The following is a 19,440-nucleotide window of genomic DNA, read 5'->3' as shown; positions in this document are numbered from 1 at the left end:
CCTCTCCAGGACCTGTTGTTTCCTAACTTTTTAATGATCACCATTTTAACTGGTGTGAGATAGTATCTCATTGTGGTTTTGATTTGCATTTCTTTGATGGCCAGTGATAATGAGCATTTTTTCCTGTGTCTGTTGGCTGCATAAATGTCTTCTTTTGAGAAGTGTCTGTTCATAGCCTTCGCTCACTTTTTGATGGGGTGGTTTGATTTTTTTCTTGTAAATTTGTTTTAAGTTCTTTGTAGTTTCTGGATATTAGCCCTTTGTCAGATGGGTAGATGGTAAAAATTTTTTCCCATTCTGTAGGTTGCCTGTTCACTCTGATGGTAGTTTCTTTTGCAGTGCAGAAGCTCTTTAGTTTAATTAGATCCCATTTGTCAATTTTGGCTTTTGTTGCCATTGCTTTTGGTGTTTTAGTCATGAAGTCCTTGCCCATGCCTATGGCCTGAATGGTATTGTCTAGGTTTTCTTCTAGGGTTTTTATGGTTTTAGGTCCAACATTTAAGTCTTTAATCCTTCTTGAATTAATTTTTGTATAAGGTGTAAGGAAGGGATCCAGTTTCAGCTTTCTACATATGGCTAGCCCGTTTTACCAGCACCATTTATTAAATAGAGAATCCTTTCCCCGTTTCTTGTTTTTGTCAGGTTTGTCAAAGATCAGATGGTTGTAGATGTGTGGTATTATTTCTGAGGGCTCTGTTCTGTTCCATTGGTCTATATCTCTGTTTTGGTACCAGTACCGTGCTGTTTTGGTTACTGTAGCCTTGTAGTATAGTTTGAAGTCAGGTAGCGTGATGCCTCCAGCTTTGTTCTTTTGGCTTAGGATTGTCTTGGCAATGCAGGCTCTTTTTTGGTTCCATATGAACTTTAAAGTAGTTTTTTCCAATTCTGTGAAGAAAGTCATTGGTAACTTGATGGGGATGGCATTGAATCTATAAATTACCTCGGGCAGTATGGCCATTTTCATAATATTGATTCTTCCTATCCATGAGCATGGAAAGTTCTTTCATTTGTTTGTGTCCTCTTTTATTTCGTTGAGCAGTGGTTTGTAGTTCTCCTTGAAGAGGTCCTTCACATCCCTTGTAAGTTGGATTCCTAGGTATTTTATTCTCTTTGAAGCAATTGTGAATGGGAGTTCTCTCATGATTTGGTTCTGTGTTTGTCTGTTATTGGTGTATAGGAATGCTTGTGATTTTTGCACATTCATTTTGTATCCTGAGACTTTGCTGAAGTTGCCTATCAGCTTAAGGAGATTTTGCGCTGAGACTCTGGAGTTTTCTAGATATACAATCATGTCATCTGCAAACAGGGACAATTTGACTTCCTCTTTTCCTAATTGAATACCCTTTATTTCTTTCTCCTGCCTGATTGCTCTGGCCAGAACTTCCAACACTATGTTGAATAGGAGTGGTGAGAGAGGACATCCCTGTCTTGTGCCAGTTTTCAAAGGGAATGCTTCCAGTTTTTGCCCATTCAGTATGATATTTGTGGGTTTGTCATAAGTAGCTCTTATTATTTTGAGATACGTCCCATCAGTACCTAGTTTATTGAGACTTTTTAGCATGAAGGGCTGTTGAATTTTGTCAAAGGCCTTTTCTGCATCTATTGAGATAATCATGTGGTTTTTGTCTTTGGTTCTGTTTATATGCTGGATTACATTTATTGATTTTCGTATTTTGAACCAGCCTTGCATCCCAGGGATGAAGCCAGCTTGATAGTGGTGGATAAGCTTTTTGATGTGCTGCTGGATTTGGTTTGCCAGTATTTTATTGAGGATTTTTGCATCATTGTTCATAAGGGATATTGGTCTAATATTCTCTTTTTTTGTTGTGTCTCTGCCAGGCTTTGGTATCAGGATGATGCAGGCCTCATAAAATGAGTTAGGGAGGGTTCCCTCTTTTTCTATTGATTGGAATAGTTTCAGAAGGAATGGTACCAGTTCCTCTTTGTACCTCTGATAGAATTTGGCTGTGAATCTGTCTCGTCCTGGACTGTTTTTGGTTAGTAGGCTATTAATTATTGCCTCAATTTCAGAGCCTGTTATTGGTCTATTCAGGGATTCAGCTTCTTCCTGGTTTAGTCTTGGGAGGGTGTATGTGTCCAGGAATTTATCCATTTCTTCTAGATTTTCTAGTTTATTTGCGTAGAGGTGTTTGTAGTATTCTCTGATGGTAGTTTGCATTTCTGTGGGATCGGTGGTGATATCCCCTTTATCATTTTTTATTGCGTCTATTTGATTCTTCTCTCTTTACTTCTTCATTAGTCTTGCCTAGTGGTTTATCAATTTCGTCAATCTTTTCAAAAAACCAGCTCCTGCATTCATTGATTTTTTTGATGGTTTTTTTATGTCTCTATCTCCTTCAGTTCTGCTCTGATCTTAGTTATTTCTTGCCTTCTGCTAGCTTTTGAATGTGTCTGCTCCTGCTTCTCTAGTTCTTTTAATTGTGATGTTAGGGTGTCAGTTTTAGATCTTTTCTGCTTTCTGTTGTGGGCATTTAATCCTATAAATTTCCCTCTACACACTGCTTTAAATATGTCCCAGAGATTCTGGTATGTTGTGTCTTTGTTCTCGTTGGTTTCAAAGAACGTCTTTATTTCTGCCTTCATTTCGTTATGTACCCAGTAGTCATTCAGGAGCAGGTTGTTCAGTTTCATGTAGTTGAGTGGTTTTGAGTGAGTTTCTTAATCCTGAGTTCTAGTTTGATTGCACTGTGGTCTGAGAGACAGTTTGTTATAATTTCTGGTTTTTTACATTTGCTGAAGGGTACTTCCAACTATGTGGTCAATTTTGGAATAAGTGTGATGTGGTGCTGAGAAGAATGTATATTCTGTTGATATGGGGTGGAGAGTTCTGTAGATGTCTATTAGGACCACTTGGTGCAGAGCTGAGTTCAATTCCTGGATACCCTTGTTAACTTTCTGTCTCGTTGATCTGTCTAATGTTGACAGTGGGGTGTTAAAGTCTCCCATTATTATTGTGTGGGAGTCTAAGTCTCTTTGTAGGTTTCTAAGGACTTGCTTTATGAATCTGGGTGCTCCTGTATTGGGTGCTTATATATTTAGGATAGTTAGCTCTTCTTGTTGAATTGATCCCTTTAGCATTATGTAATGGCCTTCTTTGTCTCCATTGATCTTTGTTGGTTTAAAGTCTGTTTTATCAGATACTAGGATTGCAACCCCTGCTTTTTTTTGTTTTCCATTTGCTTGGTTGATCTTCCTCCATCCCTTTATTTTGAGCCTATGTGTGTCTCTGCACGTAAGATAGGTCTCCAGAATACAGCACAATGATGGGTCTTGACACTTTATCCAATTTGCCAGTCTGTGTCTTTTAATCGGAGCATTTAGTCCATTTACATTTAAGGTTACTATTGTTATGCGTGAATTTGATCCTGTCATTATGATGTTAGCTGGTTATTTTGCACATTAGTTGATGCAGTTTCTTCCTGGCATCGATGGTCTTTACAGTTTGGCATGTTTTTGCAGTGGCTGGTACCAGTTGTTCCTTTCCATATTTAGTGCTTCCTTCAGGAGCTCTTGTAAGGCAGGCTTGGTGGTGACAAAATCTCTCAGCATTTGCTTGTCTGTAAAGGATTTTATTTCTCCTTCACTTACGAAGCTTAGTTTGGCTGGATATGAAATTCTGGGTTGAAAATTCTTCTCTATAAGAATGTTGAATATTGGCCCCCACTCTCTTCTGGCTTGTAGAGTTTCTGCCGAGAGATCTGCCGTTAGTCTGATAGGCTTCCCTTTGTGGGTAACCCGACCTTTCTCTCTGGCTGCCCTTAACATTTTTTCCTTCATTTCACCTTTGGTGAATCTGACAATTATGTGTCTTGGAGTTGCTCTTCTCGAGGAGTATCTTTGTGGCGTTCCCTGTATTTCCTGAATTTGAATGTTGGTCTGCCTTGCTAGGTTGGGGAAGTTCTCCTGGATAATATCCTGCAGAGTGTTTTCCAACTTGGTTCCATTCTCCCCGTCACTTTCAGGTACAGCAGTCAGACGTAGATTTTATCTTTTCACACAGTCCCATTTTTCTGGGAGGCTTTGTTCATTTCTTTTTACTCTTTTTTTCTCTAAACTTCTCTTCTCACTTCATTTCATTCATTTGATCTTCAATCATTCGATCAAATCGGCTGCTGAAGCTTGTGCAGGCATCACATAGTTCTCGTGCCATGGTTTTCAGCTCCATCACGTCATTTCAAGTCCTTGCTATGCTGTTTATTCTAGTTAGCCATTTGTCTAATCTTTTTTCAAGATTTTTTGCTTCTTTGCAATGGGTTCGAACATCCTTCTTTAGCTTGGAGAAGTTTGTTATTACTGATCGTCTGAAGCCTTCTTCTCTCAACTCATCAAAGTCATTCTCCATCGAGCTTTGTTCCATTGCTGGCAAGGAGCTGCATTCCTTTGGAGGAGAAGAGGTGCTCTGATTTTTAGAATTTTAGCTTTTCTGCTCTGGTTTCTCCCCATCTTTGTGGTTTTATCTGCCTTTGGTCTTTGATGATGGTGACATACATATGGGGTTTTGGTGTGGATGTCCTTTCTGTTTGTTAGTTTTCCTTCTAACAGTCAGGACCCTCAGCTGCAGGTCTGTTGGAGTTTGCTGGAGGTCCACTCCAGACACTGTTTGCCTGGGTATCACCAGCGGAGGCTGCAGAACAGCAAATATTGCAGAACGGCAAATGTTGCTGCCTGATCCTTCTTCTGGAAGGTTCATCTTAGAGGGGCACCCGGCTGGATTGAGGTGTCAGTTGGCCCCTAATGGGAGGTGTCTCCCAGTTAGGCTACTTATGGGTCAGGGACCCACTTGAGGAGGCAGTCTGTCTGTTCTCAGACCTCAGACTCTGTGCTGGGCAAACCACTACTCTCTTCAAAGCTGTTAGACAGGGACATTTACGTCTGCAGAACTGTCTGCTGCCTTTTGTTCAGCTATACCCTGCCCCCAGAGGTGGAGTCTACAGAGGCAGGCAGGCCTCCTTGAGCTGCGGTGGGCTCCACCCACTTGGAGCTTCCCTGCCTCTTTGTTTACCTATTCAAGCCTTAGCAATGGTGGACGCCCCTCCCCCAGCTTCGCTGCCATCTTGCAGTTCGATCTGAGATGCTGTGCTAGCAGTGAGCAAGGCTCCGTGGGCATGGGACCCTCCAAGCCAGCGCAGGATATAATCTCCTGGTGTGCCGTTTGGTAAGACCGTTGGAAAAGCGCAGTATTAGGGTGGGAGTGTCCCGATTTTCCATGTACCATCTGTCATGGCTTCCTTTGGCAATGAAAAGGAATTCCCCGACCCCTTGCACTTCCCGGGTGAGGTGATGCCCCGTCCTCCTTGGGCTCACACTCCATGGGCTGCACCCACTGTCTGACAAGCCCTAGTGAGATGAACCTGGTACTTCAGTTGGAAATGCAGAAATCACCCATCCTCTGCATGACTCACGCTGGGAGCTGTACACTGGAGCTGTTCCTATTTGGCCATCTTGGAACCTCCCATTTCATCTTCTTAAAGAAATTTCTCTGGGAGCCTTCTGGCCTGCTCCAAATTAGACTGCTTGCTTACTATAATCTTTAACACAGCTGTTTTTTGGCCTTCTGTCATAATTATCCTGAGATTCCCTTTACTCTTATTTGTGTCGGATCTTTTAATAGCTAATAGCTAATTAATATATGGATTTGGCTGCTGTGACAGAGACCTAAAATTAAAATAATTTATTGAAAACTGTGAATTTTAGTTGGTTTGGTTTACTATGTCCTTTACCATAGGATGAGCTGACTGAGTTATTTCCTTGGGGGTCCTGCTACCTTTAGAGTCATACCCTTCCCTCTGTCCCTCCCTTCTGCTCCCCTCTCCCCTCTCTGTCTCCAGTGTTCCTTGGAAAAGAGTCCTGCAATCCTTTCTAGAGGATATATACTTGGCTACCCCAGTATTCTGGGATTTGAGTTACAGAAGAGTTAAGCTAGCGGGTCCAAATTCAAGATGTGAACCTTTATTTTCTATCCCTGTTTTCAGTGTGGTCCATAGGCCTCTGGTGGAGGTGGTAGGGGTGGGGGTGTTTTGTTTTGTTTTTCTCCAAAGAAAAATATCCAGTTTTCCGTAGGAGTGGAGGTAGGGTATTTATTGGCTGCTCAGCTTTGGGGAAGTGCTCTGGGAGGACCCAGTTGCTTCTTTAAGTAGGTTTTGAACCACTTCTACAACATTTAATTTAGCCTTTCAAAGACACCTGAATTCCCAAGCCTTTCGTGTACCCTACAACTTAAATTTAGATGTTTCTCAGCATTCTTCCCTGTCAGTTAAGGATTCTACTCATTGATATGCTTTCCAGCTTCTAAAATTTTCTAATGCCGCCTCCTATTATTTTTGTCTTTGCTGCTTTATGTTTTTTTAAACAAAAACTCTTTTCTCTTGTAGAAGTTACAGTTTTAGGAGTCCAAGAAGCTAAATATTTATATTCAGTCATCTCTCTTTAACTGGAAAGGAATTTAAGTTTTTAATGGCCTTTTTTAATTGTTGTCATTCTGTTTGGTATCATCTTTAATATTCCTATCTACTATCTTCCATTATCAACTTTATTCAGATAGTAAGGCACTAAATAATATATTTGTGATCACCTGTGTCAGAACATAAATAAGAATAAAAATAAGCTTTTGATGAATTAGAAAAAACTCTTTTTTGTCCTATAAGGTGCATATATATTTGTAATTATTTTTGGGACTTAAATGTTTAGACTGGAAATAAAAATATTAGAGCTGAAGAAGTGATTGACTCTTTTCCAAGTACTTTAGAGTTAGTACAAAATATATTCTCAGTGTTTATTAGTATGTAATTAAATAATTTTTTCTAATAAGTTAAGGATTTAAAAACTAATGAAAAGCAGATGGGCATTACTAAATAAGGTATAGATAGAAAATACAAATTACAAGAAAACAGTACCTATGTATTAATGGTAATAGGGAAAGAACTAAATGACATTTAACAGATGTATTAAAATGTGATTATGTCAGTCCTCTGTGGAGACTCATTCAGTAGGACTAGATTATTAGGACAGAACCTCCTGAGGACTAAAAGAGCTGGAGAAAAAATATATTTTTTAATATGCTTGAAGGCCTTAGAGAGCAAACAAGACAGTAAAGAGTTGCCAGACTAAGGGAGGCCAGCAATCCAGTGAGCTAAGCCCAATATTTAAGCCTACAATGAACATGAACAAATTAGGCTATATGCAACAACACAGATAGATCTTACAGACATGGTAAGCAAAAAACAGCTAGACACAAAGGAATACATGCTATGATTCCATTTTAGGTAAAAATTAAAGGGCAAATAATGTAGGCGTTTCTAAATTAGAGTATCTATGGGTGCATGTTTAAGTGGTAATGATTTAAAAGAAGGAGGTGATTACCATGTAAATCTGGATATTTTTTGTTGTAGGGGTGTGAGGATACAGTGATTGGGAAGGGCACTATTGGGAGACTTTTGGGTACTCATGATTCTTGGCCTGAGTAGCAATTCAACAAGTGTTTGCTTTGTGATATTGAGATGTACATTTCATTTTCATGTATTCTTTATTATAATTCATGACAGAAAAGGTTAAAAAATTTGAATATTCTTCTTCTATATAACTTGAAGAAAAAGCCAAAATTCTTATGGTGGCCTTCAAAGCCCTAATTATCTGACCTCCTGTTACATCTCTTACCACATATACTACTTTCCTTTCACAACCCATCCACTTCACTCTATCCACACAGGCTTCTTTGCTGGTCTTTGCGCATGCCAGAAATGCTGCTACATTAGGGCTTTTACACTTGTTTTATTTCTTTGAGGACTTTCCTCAAAAGGCATCTTTATAGGGAAACCTGTTTAATATTACATCCTTCCCCTGTACTCCCTCTTCACCAGCATTGCTTAATTTTTTTTGTATAGTATTTTTTAACCTCCAGTATTCAATATACTTTTTTAACTTGTCTGTCTCTTGACTCAACTGTAAAGCAAGGATACAAGTAGAGATTTTGGTGTGCTAGTATAGCCTCAGCACCTAGAGCAGTGCCTGGTGAATGGTAACCACCTAGAAAATACTTATTGTAGGACTGAATTTCAGTCTAAGCAGCAGTTCAGAGAAATAATGCTCACTGCTGTCTTTACCATTTGTGACATAAAATGTCCAGTTTTATTATTAAAATTAAAAGATAAAATTCCTCCTAAAGCAAAGATTCCGTGTTTAGATAGTAGATTATATAGCTGATTGTGGAATTAAATGAAATCTGTAGGATTCTAGTTCATATAGTTGTGATTATATTGTATCTTTAATGTTTACTATTAGGATCATCCAAAAATAAAGTGCTGTATTATAGTGTGCCACTTTTTGTGCTAACTGAACTAATGATTATGACCTTTGCCTTGGAATTTATCATCTAAAATGTCTGTGATTTGACAGATAGGAGCAAACAACTGAGCTGAATCTATTCTCTATATATGGAGATAGCATATGGAAATAGCATATACGCTTACTAATAATGTCATTTATTTATTGAATGCTTGTTGAATGGTAGGCATTGTCCTAAATAGTTTACATGTGTATCTTCATTTAATCTTTGAAACACCCTGAGAGGTAAATACGATAAGAAAACTGAAGCTTAAAAAAGATCAAATAATTATTTTAAGGAGTGAAAGCAGTCCTGAGCTGTCAGGCTTCCAGATACCATGCTGTTAACCATTACACTATAAAGAAGGGAATTGTAGAGAATAGTAAGCAATTTTGCTTCTAAAGAATAAACCAAACAGAATGTACTACTTTTCACTGACTGAGAAGTTAAATACTATGTGCTAGGTGATGAGAATAATTACAGTGAGCAAGTTAGATGCTGTTTCTGCTGTCAAAATGTTTACATTCTAACAAGAAAGTCATCTTTATTTGAATTTGGAGATGAATTTCCATATTTTAGTGTTTTTTAAATAAATTAACTAGCACTGGACTGAGCTGAGTATTTATCAGACCAATTCATGAGAAGTTTGAGGTTTTAAGGGAGACTATTTGGTAGTATTTTAAGGGAGACTATTGTGGTAGTCCTGGTGGGATATTTTCCTCTGCAGATGAAACCAAATAAAGCATTATGAAACTGTATGTTTATTGAAGGAGAATTATATTGACTACAGTAAATTTGGAGAAACACTTTTTAAGCCTTAACTATTTTTCTTTATTATAGCAGCTTCATGGAGTTTGGCCACAAGATGTTGTTGACGGAACGTGTGTAGCAGTAAATAACAAGTATCGACTAATGGCATTTGGCTGTGTGAGGTATAATTGATGTAGGCTTTTGCATTTTTAAGAGTTGTTGCAAAAAATACTGGTTTTTTTTTTTGTAAACATAAGATGTTCCTAACATACTTATAAACTGCATCATGCTATCATAATTTATCAGTCAACCTTAATATGAAACGTAAAAGTATTTTATTAGATTGAAACAAACAAAAGTAAAGGGCAGATTTTGGAGGTTGAGCATGTTAATTTGTAAAAGTTAGCTTTTTCTTCAGTGGTGGAAAATTGAGTTACAAGTTAAACAGAATAAATCAGTTAAAGTTTAGGTTCTTTATTGTTTAAAAGAGGATTTGGAAGATTTTTTTAAATCTTAATTTTTAAGACATCAGCATTCATGATGCCTTCAAATTAGTGAGTGTGCTTTAGTTAACAAGCAAATTTAAAGTGCACATATAAAACCAGTTTCTTGCCTTAGTTTATTAAATAGAGATTTTAGAAAAAAATGGAATAAAATTATTTATTCAACAAGTATCTGTATGCCTATCACATACCAGCCATAGTTCTAAGCACTTGATACATTAGAAAACAAAGATACTGAACTTGGTTGAGCTTAAATTTTAGCTCATAAATTTTAGCTAAAATAAAATGATTATATTAGTTGTTATAATGCCTTGCAATGTATATAGTGCTTTTTAGTTTTCTAAACTCTTTCTTAAATAAAAAATCCTATGTTGCCCTCAAAATGAGACTTGGTTGTTCTATAGAACATATATCTAGTATAGTCTCCAGCCATATCATCACCACCCAATTTAAGTATCAAAGATTTTTTTTTTTTTTTTTTGAGATGGCGTCTCGCTCTGTCGCCCAGGCTGGAGTGCAGTGGCGCGATCTCAGCTCACTGCAAGCTCCGTCTCCTGGGTTCACGCCATTCTCCTGCCTCAGCCTCCCGAGTAGCTGGGACTGCAGGCGCCCACCACCATGCCCAGCTAATTTTTTTTGTATTTTTTTAGTAGAGCAGGCATTTCACTGTGTTTGGCTAGGATGGTCTTGATCTCCTGACCTTGTGATCCGCCTTGGCCTCCCACAGTGCTGGATTACAGGCGTGAGCCACCGTGCCCGGCCAGATTTTTTTATTAGTATAAATAATTCACATATTATAAATCACTTGCATTACACTCTTAATAAAGTCTTTGTAAAGTAGGGAATCCTCATCCTCAACTTTTTCTCAATACATTGATCCTCATTGAGCAGTTAAATGTAGAAATACGAGTAAGTTTAACTTAGTACAAGAGAGAAGGAAAAGCTTTTTTTTAATGTTTGTGGATTGGATTCAGTCATATTTTGTTTAGAATTTTAAAATATATGTTCATGAATACATTTCACCTATAATTTTCCTCCTTACTCTTCTGAGTAAGGTTATGGCTGTCTCATAAAGCAAGTTATGAGAATCCCTCCCTTCTTTGTCTTCTCTATTCATCTTTGAATGTTTGGTAGAATTTGCCAATGAGAAGCCATCTAGACCTAGAATTTTCTTATTGTGGATTTTTTTGGACTACTGATTCAATTCAGTTTTTAAAAAATATATATATATAATGTATATATTTTAGATATATATTTAAATATTATAAATATATATAATATATATTATATATATTTTTATATATTATATATATTTTAAATATATATATATTTATTTTATTTTATTTTTTGAGACAGTCTCGCTCTGTCGCCCTGGCTAGAGTGCAAGAGCGTGATCTTGGCTCACCGCAACCTCTGCCTCCTGGGTTCAAGTGATTCTCCTGTCTTAGCATCCTGAGTAGCTCGGATTGCAGGCATGCACCACCATGCCCGGCTAATTTTTGTGTTTTTAGTAGAATGGAGTTTCACTGTGTTGGTCAGTCTGGTCTCAAACTCCTGACCTCGTGATCCATCCACCTCGGCCTCCCAAAGTGCTGTGATCACAGGTGTGAGCCACTGGGCCCGGCCCAGTTTTAAAAATAGATTTAAGAAGATTCAGATTTTGTATCTCTTCCTATGTCATTTTGCCAAGTTGCATTTTTTCCAGGAATTGGTTTCTTTCTTATACACCTTCAAACTTACTGGCATAAAGTTTATAATACCCTTTTTATTTCACATTGTGAAACAAAAATATGCATACAAAGTAGTACATAATCCAGATACTCATAGTTTAACGTTGTAGTAGAAACACCCATCTCTTCACAACTGGATCAGTAAATAGAACATTACTGGTCTCCAGTCACAAACTGCCTCTGCTACTTCCTAGTCACAACTCTTATTCCCTCCTTGACTCGCTCAGTAACTGGTCAACATTGTGAGATTCATCCATGTCATTTACCAGTAGTTGTAATCATTTTTTAAATTGGTTTATAAATAACGTTCCATTGTCTGAATATAGCATAATTTATCCACTTTGCTGTTGACATACTTTTGCCTTATTTCTTGGTTTCTAAAAAAGGAGACATTCTCTTGTATAATTGGAATATCTTTATCACATGAGATAATTAATGATAAATCCCTAATAGGATCTAATACCCAATTTATATGCAAATTAACCCAGTTGCCACCAGCTAAATTTCTTCTATACCTCCTTTGTTCCAAACAGAATCGATCAAGATTCATTAATAATATTTGGTTATTATTTCTCTTTAGTTACCTTTTAACTACAATAATCCTTATACCACTTATTTTCATGACATTGACTTTTTTTGAGTCTGAGTCGATTCTTTATAGAATATCCTGCATCCTAGATTTGCCTTATTGTTTCCTCATGATGGCATTTACCTTGTTTATCTGACACCTGTCATGACTAACCTGGAAGCTAGTTCTTGTTGAGCAATACAGTCAAGTGACTAGAAAGCCCACACATCAGGCATGGAAAAGTATTTAGAGAAAATACACAGAGACAGAAGCAGTGGCAAGTGTGCAGTTCCATTTACTTCATTTGGGGCTAGCACAAGGGTGGGTGTTAGAATCCAGAAGAAGTACTCCTCCCTAGGCTATGGGCTTATGAGCTACATGATTGGGAAGTACTAGCCCTTCCCAGGATAATGTAGGTAGACTCTTGGCCTATAGCTTTTCAGTCACCTCAGTTTTCATCAGCTACGAGACTACAAGTTCTCTTCTAGCATGCCCATGGGTTAGGGTTAAAGTTTTGTGATTCTAGCTGTTGACATAACAAACCAGTGTCTGCTAGTCCAGATCTGCCAACACTTATCAGGACTAATTACCTTGAACACTAGGTGATAGCTGGTGTCCTTAGAGTTGTGTAAGAAGCCAGCTTCCTTTTAGGATGCCACTTTGCAGCAGATCAGTATTTTAACAACCTTCCTGTTAACCTAAATATTTAAAGGTATTACTAGATTCTGGTTACACATTTTGTCATGGGTGATGATATATACTTCCTATGGTATCATTTAGTAATAATGTCAAGTTGTTTCGGTATTAATGACACTAAATTTGATCACTTATGGTGACAATAGCCATCTCTCTCTTATAGAGATTTGCTTTGGAGTTAGTAAGTCCTGTCTTTTTAATGAAAATATATTTTTCTGTTACATTGGGCTGGTGAGAAATGGAAGGAAAAGTAGTTTAAAGAATACAAGCACTATAGAATACCTAAAAGATTGTCAGACTTTTATAAGTAGTAACTTAGCACCTACTTCTTATATTTAAAACATGGACTCCTCACTAACATTTTAGAGCTCAGCAACCCAGGGTTAGCAGTTGACAGTTGTCAGATGCAAAGCAAAAACAAACACCTGCTACCCACTTAGTGCTGTCTCTCAGCAAGAGATGATCTATTTGGGCAGGTAGTCTGGAAAGAAATCTTTTTCAGATATTTGGCTTCTGGGTATGATTGAATGACAGATGACATTTTCCCTCCCACCTGATACAGCCAAGAAAACGGACAAAAATATGAAAGAGCTGTTTTGAATTCAGAACACAAACATAAGGTAACAAGGGACAGTGATTTCTGAAAGATGAGAAACAAAATTATCTCTCTGTAACTGCCCTTAGTTTTTATTATTTTGAGTGTTTGTAGGCTGCAGCACAGGATTGGGGAGATACATCCTGAGCTGAGATAAGCACATGGAAATCAGAGAATCTGGGAAAACTAAGGCAGCTAGAGTTCATAATATAGACACCAAAGAGGTGGCACAAAGAGAGAACTTCAGAGAGCTGTAGAGGGTCTCTCTTGAATATTAAACTGAGACATGGAAGATGTTAGAAAAAGACTGAAATTAAACTTCTAAAGGTGAAAACTATGATGTCTGAGATGAAAAACATACTGTATGGAACTAACAACAGATTAGACATTGCAGAAGAGAAGATTAATGAACTTGAAAAACAGAAATTATCCAAAATGGAACACAGAAAAAAAAGAAAACAAAAACAGAGTATCAGTAAGCTGTGGGACAACTTTAAGGAGGCTACTATTGCAGGTCTTTTAGTTAGTCCCAGTTCTAATCCTTGAGAAGAGGTAGGACCTGGATGGGAATGGATCAAAGCTGCTGTGAAGAAACCATCTGATTTCTCCTACCACCAAAAAAAAAAAGAATCTGGTAGTCATAAACCAGTGTCATCCTATTATGTGCAAAAGCATTCTTAGATTAAAAAGTGTCTTTAGGAACATTTGTTTCTCTTTCTCACTATAAATATTGCATAAGTAATGTAAAACAGGAGCCTCATTTTCAAATGCTGAATGTGCATTAAATTTTTGAACTGAGAATATACCATGAGCAGAAATGAGACTTTTCTGTTATCATTGTAGTTCAATTTTGAAATGTGGCTTAGACGTATTATAGAGATTTCACTTTTGGCTTCAGGCCCTTCATAAATTTGACCCTTGTAAAGATGTTTTAAATTAAGTAATTATATATACCATATACACAAAAAAGCATATAGATTTTTAAAATAAAATGTTTATAAATTACCATCCAACATAAGAAATAATACATCTCCAGTGCTGATGAAGCCTCCTGTTTACCCCTCTTCTTTGATACTCCCTTCTCCACCAGAGTATCACTAATCTGAAATTTGTATACATTAACTCTTTGTTGTATTTTTACCACAAATATATTTACTATTAATACTGTATATCTGCTATATATATATCAAATATGTATGTTTATATTTGCTATGCTTTTACACACACACGTGTGTGTATATTTTATATCTTAAACGTATATACTGTTGACCGTTGAACAGCCCAGGGGTTAGAGGTACCAACCCCCCAACACAGTTGAAAAATTTACATGTAACTTTTGACTCACCCAAGACTTTTAACTACTAATAGCATACTGTTGACTGGAAACCTTACTGACAATATAGTCAATTAACACATACTTTTTATGTTATATATATTAATATTATATATTGTATTACAATAAAGTAAGCTAGAGAAAAGATTATTAAGAAAATTATAAGGAAGAAATAATGTACTTACTATTGATTAAGTGGAAGTGGATCATCTTAAAGGTCTTCATTGTCACTGTGTTCATGTTGAGTAGGCTTGAGGAAGAGGCAAAGGAGGTATGTCAGGTGTGGCAGAGGCAGAAGAAAATACATGTATAAGTGGGCCCATGCAGTTCAGATCCATGTTGTTCAAGGGTTAACTGTATTCGCTATCCATGTGGCTAAAGTTCATTCATTTTCAGTGCTGTAAGGTATAGTATTATATTGCTACACCATATGTACTATAGCCAAATAAAAGTTCATTTTTTTCCTCATGTTGCTAGATAGGCTATTTCCTTTTTTAAAAATTATCACAATAGTACAATGGACATTGTACATATCTCTAGTAAACATTAGACAATAATTTCTGGGATATATCTGGAAGTGAAATTGCTAGATTAGAATATGCCTTTGTTCAAATTTATGAGATGACTGCAACTTATTGACAAAGTGGTTTTGTTCTAGTTTACACTCCCACCAGCAAAACATAAGAGTTCTATAATGCTTTTTCTATTTGTATTTGTCTTTTTTCACTAAAAGTTTTTCGTTGTTGTTTTCACAGTGGTTCTGTGCAGGTCTATACAATAGATAACAGCACTGGAGCCATGCTGCTATCTCATAAATTAGAGCTAACAGCAAAACAGTATCCTGGTGAGTCTTTTTTTTTTTTTTTTTTTTTTTAACATTTTTAATGTACTGGTATTGCCATGTGTAGCAGATGCTGATTTTAAGTTAAACAATACATGTCATGCTATAGGTCAAATATTGGGGCTCTGGGTGTGTAAACTGGCTCAAGTCTGGAAATTGATTGAGGGGCCGTGATTCTGTTTTAATAATTCAAATTAGTATTTTGTCCATTTGACCTAGAAGTTTTCTGCTTGTATAAATTAAGTGGGAATGCAGTAGGCTTCTTATGAATTTCACTTCCAGGAACACCATAATTAATTAGCCAATGCCCAAGTTCTACGCAAGTCAGACTATTCTGATTGCTGCTTTGCTTCTGCTGTCCATTACAGTAGCTACGCCCACCTTGCCTTTGATAGTTGAGTGCCGCCACTTGGCCCCTGCTGCCTCCGGATCCAGTTATTCCCGTTTTGTATTTAAATTTAGTAGTTGAGTGACTGAGGTTCCCACTGTTAGATCTGACATACAGAGAAGTGCAATTATAGGGTTCTTCAAAGATGTAGCTGCTGCCCTTGTAAATCTGTTTTGCAAGGCATCAGTCAAGGGTATATCTTCTGGACCCTCCCAGCTGGGATGAGTAGGTCTAAAGTGACTAATCCACTCCACCTTCTGAATCTCCCTAAGCCTTTGGATCCCTTCCTCTACATTAAACCAAGGGAGATCAGGCATTTCCAGCTCACTCACAGTGGGCCATCTTTTAATCCATATTTCAGCTAACCACGCAAATAAACTATTAGAACCTTTTAAACTCCCCAAGCTGCAGCTTTAAATGCAGAATCCCTACTTAGTGGGCCCAAATCAATAAATTCAGCCTGATCCAACTCTGTGTACCTTCCATCATTATCCCACACCCTTAATATCCATTCCCATGCCTACTCTCCAGATTTCTATTTATGTAAATTAGAAAACTCAAGCAGTTCCCATAGTGCACCTCCTCATGGGTCATACTCTCAACCTCACCTCTAGAGGCCTGCCAGGACTTTATTTATAGGTCTAGAAGCAAACAGAGGTGTTGGGAGTGGGTCCTGAGGAGAATCAACATTATCTTGCCTGGCGACTGCCTCAGGGGAGGGCATCACTGTTGCCTCAGGCAGCACAGGGTTTATAATCCTCAGACAAAGGTGGAAGGGCTAATGGCAGCATGGGTCCAGGAGGGGATGTTGCCACTATTGGGGATGGGGAAAGCTGTTTCTTCTGGCAAAAAAAAAGGTTCACCAGAGTTTACAAACTCAGTGAATCTAGCTTCATCAGGGTCCTCCCACACATCCCCTTTCCAAGTTGCAGGGTCCCATTTTTTTCCAATCAGTGCCTTCACTTTAACAGTAGACACCTGGTGAGGCTGTGCATGCACCTTTTGTTGCAGATCAGCCACTCAAATGATAAGAGTTTGTCTCTGTGTTTCCACAATTTTAGCTCTTTCTCTATAGGAGATAAGACCCTCACTCAGGGCAATCTTAGCAGATTTGAGGCTCAGTATCTGCTTCTGGGAGATGGAATCCCTGAGTTCATCATTTTCTTTCATCACCTTGTTCACTGAACTTAGGAGCAACCAACTAGCTTCATTATGTTCCTTGATTCTCCACATATGGTCAAAGGTGTTATGTATAGAGTCACTAAACTCCTTGCGTCTCACAAGCAATGAATCAGGAGTGCCAAATGCATTTATTTTGCATAACTCTATATAAACAGTTCACGTCAAGGACTGTCAGTGCGTACTATTAGAAATAGAGTCCTTAGCATTTTGGGGTCTAATGATATTAGGCAGCCAACTCTAGAAACCCCAAAACCAATGAAGGAACTCCATCCTTAATATTCTGTTCCTCTAGAATCACTCCTGGTACCAATATCTGTATTAGTAAGGTTCTCTAGGGGACAGAACTAATAGAATAGATACATACATATTTATAAAGGGGAGTTTATTAAGTATTAATAAATGATCACATGATCATAAGGTCCCACAATAGGCCATCTGCAGGCTGAGGAGGAAGGAGAGCCAGTCCGAGTTCCAAAACTGAAGAACTCGGAGTCTGACGTTTGAGGGCAGGAAGCATCCAGCACACGAGATGTAGGCTGGTGAGCTAGGCCCATCTCTATTTTCACATTTTTCTGCCTGCTTATATTCTAGCCGCACTGGCAGCTGATTAGATTGTGCCCACCCAGATTAAGGGTGGGTCTGCCTTTCCCAGCCCACTGACTCAAATGTTAATCTCCTTTGGCAGCACCCTCACAAACACACCCAGGATTAACACTTTGTATCCTTCAATTCAGTCAAGTTGACACTCAGTGTTAACCATCACAATTAGGATATTTAACTATTCATGTTGACTTAGTGTTACCCACATTTATACCAGTATTTTTGCCCACCATATCTTTTACCAACTCATACCTTCTTCTTGAGACCATTTTCTGCCTGAAAAACCTCCCATACATCCCTTGGAATTTCTTTTAATGAAGTTTTTTGAAGGTAAACTCTACTTTGGGAGAGTCTGAAATGTACTTATTTTGCTGCTGTGATTTAATTATAGTTTAACTTGGTATGCTGTTTTGGATTGGCAGTTATTTTCTTTTTATACATTGAAGAATTTGTTCCAGTGTCATTGGATTTCCATTGCAGCTATTGAGAGGTCCTCTGTCAAGTTGTCTTCTCTTTTCAATAGATTGGTCTTTATAGCTACCTTTCAGATCTTGTCTTTGTTTTTGGCTTTCTGCAGTTCAACTGTGATGTGGAAGGGAAGAATTTTGTTTGTTTTTCAAATCCTGCTTGAGACTTAGGCTTGCTGGATGAAGATTTACATCTTTGAACTATTTCTGGAAAATTCTCAACCAGTATTTCTAAATATTCCTCTCCCCTAATCTATTTTCTGGAACTCAGATATACATTACACTTTTTTCCATGTTTCTTAACCTAACTTTAAATTTTTTTAAATTTTGTTTCTCTAGACTGCATTCTAGAAATTTTTTCTCCATCTGGGTTTGCTGATCCTCTCCAGTTATGCCTAATAATGTTGTTTGATCTGTCCATCAAGTTCTTAATTTCAGTTATTGTATTTTTTATTATTTAAAGGCTTACTTAGCTCTTTTTCCAATCTGTATGCATCCTGCTCCTTGTTTGAGTCTTCTCCTTTATTTCATTGGCTATAAAAAGCAGTTATTTTATATTCTGTGTCTGTCAATCCCAAAATCTGAAGCCTTTCTGAGTCTGTTTCTGCCATGTCTTGATTCTTTGTGTTCTTGCTCATATGTGTGTGTATTTTAGGATTTTTGACTGAGAGCCGATTGTTTTCCTTGAAGCATATTTTTTGTGTGTGTAGCACTTTGAGAACTGGATAACATTTGAGTTTTTCCAGAGAGGATTTAAATGTCTTTGCTTGCGCTGGTCACTTGGGAGCACTACATCAGTCTGTGACCCTTTGCATTGTATTCTCTGTTTGAACCACATTAAATTGCACAAATTACAAATCAGAGTGAGGGTTTGTGGCTTCAGATTATCAAGGGAGTGTTATTTTCCATTCACTTCCACTGATGAAACATGAAAGTGTTCCTTGCTAATTCTTTTCCTACATGGCAGAGGCTTTTTTCTCATTCTCTCTTATACCATGGATATAGTCCATTGTAGTCCCAGCTTTACATGGGTATCTTTTGTTAGATTACCTGTCTTGGGCAAGTTCTGAGCTTTATCTCCTGTTCCTAACATGCTGTGAGTCATCAGAGGTAGAAGTAAAGGTCTCCAGGGTTTGGCAGAAAAATTCAGGGAACAAGCACTTTGTCTCAGTATTTTTTATTGTTTTGAGGATTTAAGTATTCTATTCAACATCTTAGTTTTTTCAGTGTGGAAGTCATTCAGGGTGTCATTTGCTGTATACTTCCAGAAATAGAAATTTGCTCCTTACGTTTTTTTAATCATTCTTACTGTGTAGCTTTTTTTAAGGCCTGCATATGTTTTTTTCTAAAGACAGCTTTTACTGTAACCTTATCCTTGTTTTACAGAAACTGATTTATACAATGCCAAAGACTTTTAAGATTACACAGTTATAAGTTAATCAAGCT

The 19,440-nt window shown here is 37.6% G+C and overlaps 1 protein-coding gene across 10 annotated transcripts in view; it reads left to right on the top strand.

The window, feature by feature from the left end:
- The window catches only part of RIC1 (RIC1 homolog, RAB6A GEF complex partner 1), a 173,814-nt gene that overhangs the window by 93,917 nt on the left and 60,457 nt on the right, over positions 1 to 19,440 (top strand). For all 10 annotated transcript variants that reach the window (XR_008537235.2, XR_008537237.2, XR_010148981.1 and 7 more), the window contains 2 exons: positions 9,182 to 9,273; positions 15,272 to 15,360. Coding sequence is in view for 7 of the 10 variants with exons in the window: in XM_063788723.1 (XP_063644793.1) it covers positions 9,182 to 9,273; positions 15,272 to 15,360 (181 nt within the window). In the remaining 3 variants the exon portion in view is untranslated. The remainder of the gene's footprint in view (positions 1 to 9,181; positions 9,274 to 15,271; positions 15,361 to 19,440) is intronic.

This window comes from Pan troglodytes, chromosome 11 (assembly GCF_028858775.2).
Source record: "Pan troglodytes isolate AG18354 chromosome 11, NHGRI_mPanTro3-v2.0_pri, whole genome shotgun sequence".
Classification (NCBI taxonomy): domain Eukaryota; kingdom Metazoa; phylum Chordata; class Mammalia; order Primates; family Hominidae; genus Pan; species Pan troglodytes.
This window is presented reverse-complemented; position numbering and strand designations above follow the sequence as displayed.